This window comes from Gobio gobio, assembly GCF_949357685.1.
Source record: "Gobio gobio genome assembly, chromosome: 4".
NCBI lineage: Eukaryota > Metazoa > Chordata > Actinopteri > Cypriniformes > Gobionidae > Gobio > Gobio gobio.
In genome coordinates, this window is record NC_137100.1 from 60,170,459 (window position 1) to 60,181,985 (window position 11,527).

Here is an 11,527-nt window from a genome sequence, read left to right on the forward strand (position 1 = left end):
TTTACATGCTTTAGCAACCCTGTTAAGAGACTATGATAAATGATAAAAATACCAGATAATATTGTTTTACAATATCACTTCAGCAGCTGCTTTGTGTTAATGGTCAATTTATCTCATCCAAAAAATATTTATAGTAGTATAAGCTGTGCTTACCTGTGTAAAACCAGCATGGGATGGCTGTTAGGGCCCAAGTAAAAATGGGTTAATGATATAAATGGGCTACTTTATCCCAATTGTAGCTTTTAAACAACCCTTCACAATAAATAAACCGGATGAACATGCTGTTTTGGAAAAACATCTGACAATTATCCTAAGCTGTGATTCCAAAGACAGTAGAATGTTAAAAATGTAAGCCCATTTCACAAGGAATAAAATGAATGAGTTTTGTACTTTTACATTTATTAGACACTTTTATACATGACTATGTCGCACCAAGCCCTAACTGTGATCACCTATGTCAAGCATCAAAAAACTCCCACCATAAAAGAATGATGCTCTCTCTTCCAAGACTTCTAATTATTCAGTAATAGTCTTTCTCTCCAGAGAGCAGTTAACAGTGGGATTATCGTTGCAGGGGAAGGTTGGATCTGAAAGAACATATCAAACTTTCAGTTCCACAATTTGTCCTTCATAGTACATCCTCATATTTAGAAACATTGTAGAATTTCATAATTTCATCAATCTGCAGCACGTTTAGATGATCAGTCTCATGCACTGAGAAATGCAAAAGTTCATCGAGGAAGTCTTGCAAGTCCTGTGCAGTCACAAGCACATTTAAGTGCTGGCAGGAGAGGCAAACCGATTCTTTGGTATCCATGAAGGATCTGGCACAAGCCAGAAGATCCAACGTGATATTCAGATTGATCCAATGACTGCCTCTAGTAGGGCAAACTAAAATATTCCCACATTCTCTAGAGTTGAACACAGCAAGTACATGAAGAACAATACAAATTTTAACCAATACTGTAAATGAGTCATGTAAAGTGCTAAGGTTTCCATTCAAAGGTACACACTTTAGGGCAATATGGTCCAGATGGTCCCAGTTTCACTTTTTCTTCTTTGAAATTAAGTATATGGATTATTATAATTAACTGAAAACATAAACTGAAATTTCTTACTGGCACACTAAAGCAAAAAAATATAAATAATCAACAGTTGTTAGGAATCTAGCGTGCTTGAGATGCATATATATATGAACTGTATTTTTGTATCAGTCAAAATCAATCACTCGTTTTTTCTTTTGCTTTTCCGCTTTGATCCAAAACAGCAACGCATTATGAAGAATTTGCACATTTTTAAACAGACGTAGAGGACTACAGTCAGGATAGTGAAAAGAAAAGCGAACACATCCAGACAGTGGTACTGGTACCAGGTAAGGTTGTGCGCTTCTACACGCAGGTGTTTAGCACCTTTATTACGCATGACGAACTCAATCCAGAACACCGACTCATCCAAAGGCTTCATTGGTCTGTCATGATGAATCCTGGACAGACGTGTTGCATTCTCTTTATACCTGCGGAAATTAAGAAAAATACAATATATCTTTTTATACTTTGCATACTGTTCATCTATCTATTGTGTCAATGATGAATATTAATAAGAGAACCATATCTACACTGAAGTCTTGTCATAGTTGTACAATGACAGTCAACTCACGAGGGGTTGTTAATAACAGCGTTGAGTCCATCCACCAGGTCTTGAATCTGCATTCTGTTGAAGTCCATGACAACTGCAACCCCTTTGGCCTTCATATGAGCCAAATTATCTGGCTGGTCACCAAACAAGGGGATCCCGACCATTGGAACGGCATGATATATGGCCTCATATATGCCATTAGTGCCTCCATGAGTGATAAACGCTCTGGTTTTAGGGTGGCCTGAAACAGGAGACAAACACAGAAGATTGTGTTGTGTTGGTAACAAAACTCAGTAGGGGACGCTAGAGTTTCATGCAAATGACTGCAATTTAGCTGAATGCAGTATTTTTCCGTTAGTTAGCTATAAATGTCAACAGTTTAACAGTAGTTGTTATTCTAATTTCTTTATTTTTCTAAAAATTAAAATAAAAACACAATCACAAATTATAATACAAACCCAATAAATCATTCTGAGGGATCCACTCATATATTCTGGTGTTTTCAACAAGAGTATCTGGCTTTTCTCCGGTGTATCGCCATAAGACCTGTGAATAAAACATACACAACCACATTCACAATTGATATGTGTATATAGACTAGGAGCCTAAATGCAGTTGATAAATAATTTCAATTTATGCGTTAAATAGTAATTTACAGGATTCATTTAAGTGGAGGAAATTTAAGGGAATATTTGCAGTATCTACATGCAGTTAATATTTACAGTAATGCAAGGTGTTAATTGTGTAATTATCTAAAATGTGTGTGGATAATTTAGAGTGCATTTATATTACATTGGTGATATTTTGGAATAGAGGACTGTTATTGCATTTTTACCTTTAACTGCATGCACCTTTAATTGCAGGGAATACTCTCGCAAGTATTATGAGGGGAAGTTGTGAAGTTATCTGAGTCAGGCAAGCAGAGAGTAGAGCCTCAGTTTTTTTTACCTTTTTTCTCTCCCTCCCCTTTTTTTATTTTTTGTAATATTCTTGTGATTATGTTTTTTGTTGCTAAACGAGTAAACGGATTCATTTTTGCACGAGTGGTTCTGTGGATTTATTGATGTGGATTTGGACGAAGAGAATGGACAAAGTGTCAAGCTAGGGCTTCATTCAGTGGAAACCTACATAGACAATAAGATTATAAAGAATCATTAGCTGACCTAGATGGACTGATATTAAAGGGATAGTTCACCCAAAAATGAAAATTTTGTCATTAATTCCTCGCCCTCATGTCGTTCCAAACCCCTAAGACCTTTGTTCATCTTCGGAATACAAATGCAGATATTTTTGATGAAATCAAAGAGCTCTCTGACCCCTCCATAGACAGCAATTTAATTAACACTTTCAAGGTCCAGAAAGGTAGTAAAGACATCGTTAAAATAGTCCATGTGACTCCAGTGGTTCAACATTAATTTAATGAAGCGATAATAATACTTTTTGTGTGCATAAACAAACAAAAATTGCTACTTTATTCAACAATTTTGTTCTAGCTTGTGTCAGTCTCTTACGCTGTTTCCGTGCAGGCACTTTCGAGTTACGGCAGTCGATGCTGTTCACGTGAGCACCATGACGGATGCGTGTGCTGTATTTACAATGGAAACTGCGTTGGATACTGACACAGGCTAGAGAGAATAATGACGTTATTTTTTATTGTTTTTTCGCTTCATAAAATTAAGGTTGAACAACTCTAGTCACATGGACTATTTTAACGATGTCTTCGCTACCTTTCTGGGCCTTGAAAGTGTAAAGGTCCTATCACACTGGACGCGATTTTGATGTGCGAATAATTTGCGCAATGATTTTATTTTTTGATCAGCTGTTTGTGTAATGAGTGCTTCCACACCGAACGTGAATGTGCGGCGTTTTTTTTCTCTCGCTTCAATGGTGATTTCTTTTAACTCTCGCAGCGACAAAAAAGACTAGACATGTGCCGGTAAACGGTAACACGATATACCCCAATAATGAACATGCACAATATTGTTATCGTGGGCACTTTTAAAAAATAATTATTTATTACGAATTATTCCGATTTTTAGAGTGCAGTTTAAGAATACTTTACCCATCAACCGTTTAAAATGAACAATACGTCAAAGAGGAGCACGCACTGATGTAAACAAAACCCAATGTGCATGAGCACATGGCGGAACGAGTGAAGGATATGCCCTGAATGAAACGCAAATTCACTCTCTGACAGCAGAGGGCGCTGATGGAACAGCAGAAATGCAGCCGTTTCTCCGGTAATCCTGGTAAACGAAACAGTTTTCTGTATTCGCTACGGTGCTCATCACATAACCAAATACTTAATCCTTAAACATTTAAGGCTATTCATTTTCAAACTTAAACATTTTATATTTTAATCTGGAATATATTACATGCCCTAGATATTGTTTGAATATTTCCTGATTGTTATTCAGTCACACACTTTACAATAAGGCTCTATTATTTAACATTAGTTCATTCATTAACAAACTGACAATGAAAAATACTTCTAAAACGTGTATTAATCTTAGTTAAATGTAAATTTCAGCATTTAATAACACATTATTAATATCAAAAGTTGTAACTGTATTATTTAATGGACCTGAGCTAGCACTAACTAACAGTTGCTTTTTTAACTAACATTATCAAAGAATAATAACTGTAAAAATGTAGTTATTCGCTCTTAGTTGATGTTAATGCATTAACTAGTGAGACCTTATTGTAAAGTGTTACCTATTGTTCTTTATAATTCTTTTGCACTTTAATCTGTTTTAAATATTTTTTTACTTTATACATTTTTGTGTATTGCTTTATTGTATTTAAATGTTTGGTTATTTTTGTTATAAGAAAGTTATTAAACCTGTTATGGTATGACAACACTTTTTTTGCAACAAATTTCAATATCGTGATAATACTGTATACCGTGATAAAAGCTTCAGCAATTAATCGCAACATGAAAATGTGATACCGGCCTACTGTCGGCTACAGACAACGATAACATAGCCTAACTGGGTGAACTAGCACTTTAAATGTAGTGCATGTCAAAGTGTCTATTTTTACCCTTTCAAAGAAAGTATAAAGAATACAGAAAAGAAGAATGTAAGGATGGTAAAATAACCTTCTGTGGGATCTGTGCCAGTGCAGAGGCGATCATATTGCTCCTCTCTTTGGTTATGTTGTTTACCATGGATCCCAGAGTGAAGACCACAATCCCATCATCCCCTGAGCTCTGTACAAACTCCTCCATGGCCTACATAAAAAAGATTGTTCAGTACCTTCTATTTTTGCTATGTTTTTTATATCAAGTACTACCTAGGAATTGCTGCGTAGTAATTGATTACATGTAATCTGGATTAAGTAATCAGATTCCAAAAATGAAGTACTTGTAATTAGATTATACTACATTTTTAAAATACACAATATAAAATATTGATTACATTTCATTCACATAATGGCAGTAAATCATTCATAATTAATTGACTGTCCCTAATTAATCTTTTTCATGTTTTCAATTTTCCTTTGTAAACAAGCATATCGCTTTTATACATTCAGCCTTCTACAACCCCAAATCAGAAAAAGTTGGGACGGTATGGAAAATGCAAATAAATAAAAAAAAGAAGTGTTTTCTAAATTTACTTTTACTTGTATTTAATTGCAGACAATATGAACACAAAATATTTAATGTTTTGTCTGGTCAACTTCATGTCATTTGTAAATATGCATCATTTCCTGTCATTCAGACCTGCAACACATTTAAAAAAAAGTTGGGACAGGAGGGCTAGTAATGAGGTAAAATGGTTAAATAATGATGTGATTTGAAACAGGTGATGTCAACAGGTGATTGTAAAGCAGCATCCAAGAAAGGTCTAATCCTTTAGGAGCAAAGATGGGCCGGGAGGCATCTGGGATGGACCATCACACAGTGGAAACGTGTACTGTGGTCAGATGAATCAGTATTTCAGGTATTTTTTGGGAGGAATGGATGCCGTGTGCTCCGGACCAAAGAAGAAAAGGATCATCCAGACTGTTACCAGCAACAAGTCCAAAAGCCAGGGTCTGTCATGGTATGGGGTTGTGTCAGTGCCCTTGGCAAAATGGTAAATGGTAAATGGACTGCATTTATATAGCGCTTTTAACAGACCTACGGCCATCCAAAGCGCTTTACATTTGCCTCACATTCACCCATTCATACACTCATTCACACACCGAAGGCGGTGTCAGCCATGCAAGGCGCTATCCAGCTCGTCGGGAGCAGCTGGGGTTTGGTGTCTTGCTCATGGACACCTCGGCACTTGGTCAGGTTGAACCGGGGATCGAACCACCAACCTTCCGGTTTGTAGACAACCTACATGAACCACTGAACCACTGCCGCCCCAATGGTAACTTGCACTTCTGTGAAGGCACCATTAATGCTGAAAAGTACATAGAGATTTTGGAGCATAATATGCTGCCTTCAAGAAGACATCTTTTCCAGGGACGTCCATGCATATTTCAACAAGACAATGCAAAACCACATTCTGCACACATTACAAAGTCCTGGCTGCAGAGGAAGAGGGTACGGGTACTTGACTGGCCTGCCTGCAGTCCCGACCTGTCTCCAATAGAGAATGTATTGTATTGGCAAAATGCGACAACGAAGACCCCGTACTGTTGCCCACCTTAAGACTTGTTTGCAGGAAGAATGGAACAAAATTACACCTGAAACACTTCATCACTTGGTGTCTTCAGTCCCTAAACGTCTTTTAAGTGTTGTGAAAAGGAATGGCAACATTACAAAGTGGTAAATGCTTTACTGTCCCAACTTTTTTTGAAATGTGTTGCAGGTCTGAATGACAGGAAAGGATGCATATTTACAAATGACATGAATTTGACCAGACAAAACATGAAATATTTTTTGTTCATATTGTCTGCAATGAAATACAAGTCAAAGTAAATTTAGAAATCACTTCTTTTTTTTTCTTTTTTTGTGCGTTTTCCATACTGTCCCAACTTTTTCTGATTTGGGGTTGTAGTTTTGTGAAACTGCACACAGACCAGCCACTAGTCAGGTGGCTATAATTACATGGAAAATTTAGCATTTAAAACAAAGCATTTAATTTAAAAATGTATGATTATTTTTATGAATCTTTCAAAAACCCAATTATCCTTTTCAATTCAATGTGATAAACAAGTTAGGTCAAAAGTAATCAAAAAGTAGTCTGATTATATTACCCAAAATGTGTAATGTAATGGATTACGTTACTAACTACAATTTTTGTTATGTAATTTAGAATCAGTAACAGACTACAATTTGTAAGTAATCTACCCAGCACTGTACCAAGGCTAGTATTGTAATGGCAATATCAATACTCAAAAATAAAATCAATATTTACAGAAGGATCATTTAGGCATGTGAGCATGTCTCCCAGTGAGTTCACGTTATCATCCCCACCTAAGTAGTTAATAACCCTACAATACCAACTCTTCATGGTCTCTGGGAGCAAAGGTACATACTTTGGTTTGTCATTTTTCATGGCAAAGGTGAACTTGGCTCCTCTACTGATTGGCTGCCAATCAACACAAGAACATGGAGTTCATTCAATGTATCAATCCTCATGGCAAAGGTGAACTTGGCGAGTACATGAGCTTTTTGATACATCTTCCTCTTTTGTTTAGTTCTTATTTCTGTAAGCTTAATGTTGATTGGCTGCCAATCAACACAAGACAGAAATGTCAGAGGAATTCATTCAATGTATCAACCCTCTTCTATTTAGAAGGCGCGAGTGTAAAAAAACAGTGACAAGTGGCTTAATTTCAGCAAAAACAACCTGTAATTGTTTTGAATTGGTAAGTGGGCACTCAACTTCAGCCATTGGAAATAAACAGACTGACCACTGGAAATTATTACATATTTGGGAGTCATTTGTGGGATTAAGTTTGTTATGACTATACCTGTCAGGTTTACCATACAGTCTTTTTTTCCTGGTTTGATGATTCAAAGCATGCGTCTCATAAATTTAATATTATGTGCTGGTTTATTTTACAGCAAATTGGGTAGACTATTAAAAAGAAAGATGCACCTTGGGTAATGGCTTGGCAGGGGTGCAGTGAAGCCCTCCAACAAATTTGAAGTTGGGCAGGAATGGCCGTGGAAACTCAAAATCCCAGAAGGTTCGGATTAACCAGATATCAGCTTTACCCATCATCTCACAATAGGAAGTGGGCCGACCTGGAATGAAAGATTGTACACAGCAAAATTAGTTTTTATTAGAAGTATAATTTTTTTTTTCTCCTCCAGTCTATGCAACTCACCAAAATATTCAGTGTAATAGTTGTCATTTTTTTCCCACAGACTAATGGCCAAAGCATCTTGAGAAAGGTAGAACAGCATATTGATGATTCGCTCTGTAAAGCTCATCTTGTCAGCGAGTTTACTCATGGCTCCAGGGACAAATGATGGTGGAGCTGGTATCTGACCACACATCCGCTCTACAGTGTGAGCGATGGAGAAACGTAACGTGTAAACCAAGGGAATATCCAGCTCTTCAGTCAATACCTCACTGCATGGGAAGATCGGATCGGCCAGCATGACATCAAACTTCCCATGCTGCAATTTGACCATCAACTCTGGAGAGTATAGAGCACCATCACAGTATGCAAGACACAAATCTTGGTCTTTGGAGACAAACTGATAAAATTTGATGTGATTTTGCAGTAAGTTTAACTGATCCATCTCATACATTGAGAAATGTAAAAAATCCTCAAAGGAGTCTTGCATGTCCTGCGCAGACATGGACACGTTAAAGGGCTGGTAGGAGAAGCGATCCAATTCATTGGCATGCATGAAGAGAGAGGCATCCGGCACCAACACTGTGACATCATGTCCCCTGTCAATCAATGTTTCCAACACAATCTTCAGATTGATCCAGTGACTGCCCTCAGTATACCAAACTAAAATATTCCCACATTCTGCAGGGCTGAACACAGTGAGTAAGAAAAGAAAACCGACTATGAGTCTCATGATTGCCAGCCACAGAGTGTGTGATCACCGAGTGTACCACAAGCAGGTACTGTATAATTATTAACCTAGAAGAGCAAAGTCATGGTTGAGATCAATCAATAAACTGTTCAGGTAAAAGGTACCAATCTATCTTAAAAATATTTTGTGGTAAAATTATAAATGTTTATTTTATTTTTGTTTATTTAACAGGATGCAGAATAACATTGCTACACTTTCAAGCAGCCAATGCATACAGGCTTTTAGCCAAATGCTAATTTGCAGCCCCAGTCTCTGGCTAGGCTTTAAAAAAAACAATAACAAGATGCTGAGACTGTGTACAACCATCAATGTTCACAAACCTACTTTGGAAGAAACCCGAAAAAAAAATTCAAACAAAAGTAGTGCACCTTTAACTGAAAATGTGGATTGTGCAAATTTCCTTTTTCTCTTTGGTACTTTGCACCTCTTGTAGTGATCCCCTTACTACTCTGTTTGGCTATTAATTGACATATGATATCTGAAACAAGACTGTTAATACATTTAAAAACATTTTAATAAGCAAAATACATTTTTGTAAAATATTACAATGATGCCACCTAATTGATTTAGGTTACAATTTACTTACAGTTACACTTTACTTACAGTTAAAGGGTTAGTTCACCCAAAAATGAAAATTATGTCATTAATGACTTTCATTCCACACCCGCAAGACCTCCGTTCATCTTCGGAACACAGTTTGAAAATGTATGTGCGGTATACTGTCCATGTCCAGAAAGGTAATAAAAACATCATCAAAGTAGTCCATGTGACATCAGTGGGTTAGTTCGAATTTTTTGAAGCATCAAAATACATTTTGGTCCAAAAATAACAAAAACTACGACTTTATTCAGCATTGTCTTCTCTTCCCGCGTTCACGATGTCAGGGTTTGTTGAAGGGATGAGGCGAGGACTCAGATGCAGAGAAAATATGGGCTTTTAATGATAATAATAAAACAAAAAAAACAAGACAAAACAAACTACCCCGAGGGGGAAAAACAGACTTGACTAGGCTTGGCTTGACTTGAAGGGAGCAGGGAAACAGGAGGTACATACGACGACGATTCAGCACTGGACTGCAAACACAAGGAGATTAAATAGGGAACAAACAAAGGAGGGTAACGAGGGAAGACAGGTGGGGCAAATTAACCAATAATCAGGAAACAAGGTGGGCGGGGTTAGACAATGGACACGAGCACATGGCACAAAGAAACACTTAACAAGACATGTGCTCACACCAAACATGACATGAACATGCAGCTAATGAGAACTCACCAGCTGCATGTTCACACAAAACATGACAACATGACAACATGACGTAGCACGTAGCCAGTGAAAAAACACCAACCACGTGCTACACAACATAAGACAAAACATGAAAGCACACGGCCGATGAAGACATGAACCGTGTGCTACACAGAACACACAGACAGAAGAGCAAACGCTCACAGGACAAAACAAACACGCGGAGCATGAATGTCCGAATCCCAACACAAAACTGAAACCCAAACTAGACCGAAGTGCTGGGATCCGAACACCACGCCCCGCACACAAAACACAAGGACAGAAGAGCACGCAGCTTGAGCATGCTCAAAGCTGCGCGCTCACACGAGGCAAGACAAACAATACAGGAGTGTCAGGGCTCTGTCACAAACCAAGAGTGAACTAGACCGAAGTGACAGAACCCTGACACTACCCCCCATCAAAAGGGACGCCACCTGGCGTCCCTAACGAGGGACACCAAAACAAGACAGGAACAAGATAACACAAGACAGATACACAGACCAAACACAAGACAGGAAAATCAAAACACAGAGACAAAGAGGGGAGGGAGGGAGGGGAGCCAAGTCAGAGCCAGCAGGACAGCGAAGAACATCACTAGCATAGACCAGGGAGGGACGGGAGGGTTGAGCCAGGGAGGCTCAGGCGAGTCTGGAGTCCCGGCAGAAGGCCAGGGCGGAGCAGGAGGGACGAACCAGGGTGGCTTCGGCTGATCAGGAACCCCGGAAGACAACCAGGGTGGGACCGGAGGGATGGACCAGGCGGGCTCCAGCGGGTCAGGAGTCCTGGCTGAAGGCCAGGGTGGTGCCAGATGGACGGGCCAGGCGGGCTCTGGCGGGTCTGGATGGCTGACTGGGGCTGGCTGGGCAGGAGGCTTGAGCGGGACCAGCAGAGCAGAAAGCTTGAGTGGGACTAGCAGAGCATGAGACTTGAGTGAGGTCGGCAGGACAGGCAGATCAGACTCTGACAGGACTGGACTCAGGGTGAAAAATGGGAACAAAATGGTGATGGTCCGAATGGGAGTTTGGCTGCCAGTGTAGTGGGCATGGGTCTGGCCAGCCTTCAGGTAGGGAACAAGGGTCATGGTGGAACAGTTCCGAGGCTTAAGAGTGGGCTCAGGAATGGCCTCCGGGCAGACAATGGGCTCTGAGAGAGTCTCCTGGTAGGCAGCGGGCTCTGGGACAGTCTCCGGGCAGGCAGCGGGCTCTGGGACAGTCTCCGGGCAGGCAGCGGGCTCTGGGACAGTCTCCGGGCAGGCAGCGGGCTCTGGGACAGTCTCCGGGCAGGCAGCGGGCTGTGGGTTAGTCTCCGGGCAGGCAGCGGGCTCTGGGACAGTCTCAGGAGTGCAGACAGGACAAGAGACAGCCGGCTGAGAAGTGTGTGCTTCCCAGGCACGCAGGACAATAATGGCATAAAAGGCGAGGATTGCCCTCTGAGCCATGGCAGGACTTAAAGGGGAAACAGGTGGCTCAGGAATGGTCTCTAGGCAGGTAGTGGGCTCCAAGGCAGCCTCTGGGCTGGGAGCCGATGTTGTGCTAGTGGCCCAGACACACACAAGGGCAGTGACATAGAGAGAAAGGGCAACCTCTTCAGACATGACAGGGAATTCAGGTA

The 11,527-nt window shown here is 39.9% G+C and overlaps 1 protein-coding gene across 2 annotated transcripts in view; it reads right to left on the bottom strand.

Annotated features, from left to right (window-relative positions):
- Positions 1-379: 379 nt before the first annotated feature.
- Positions 380-11,527, bottom strand: part of LOC307125617 (UDP-glucuronosyltransferase 2C1-like) — a 24,326-nt gene continuing 13,178 nt past the window's right edge. The window contains exons 1-6 of one of the 2 annotated variants that reach the window (XM_079815617.1): positions 7,909-8,882; positions 7,677-7,825; positions 4,736-4,867; positions 2,094-2,181; positions 1,657-1,876; positions 380-1,513 (exon numbers count right to left, since the gene is read on the bottom strand). In XM_079815617.1, coding sequence (XP_079671743.1) covers positions 1,225-1,513; positions 1,657-1,876; positions 2,094-2,181; positions 4,736-4,867; positions 7,677-7,825; positions 7,909-8,617 — 1,587 coding nt within the window. In that variant the 5' untranslated portion in view covers positions 8,618-8,882 and the 3' untranslated portion in view covers positions 380-1,224. Of the gene's footprint in view, positions 1,514-1,656; positions 1,877-2,093; positions 2,182-4,735; positions 4,868-7,676; positions 7,826-7,908; positions 8,883-11,527 lie in introns of those variants that run through there. The other variant, XM_079815618.1, reaches the window with a different exon arrangement.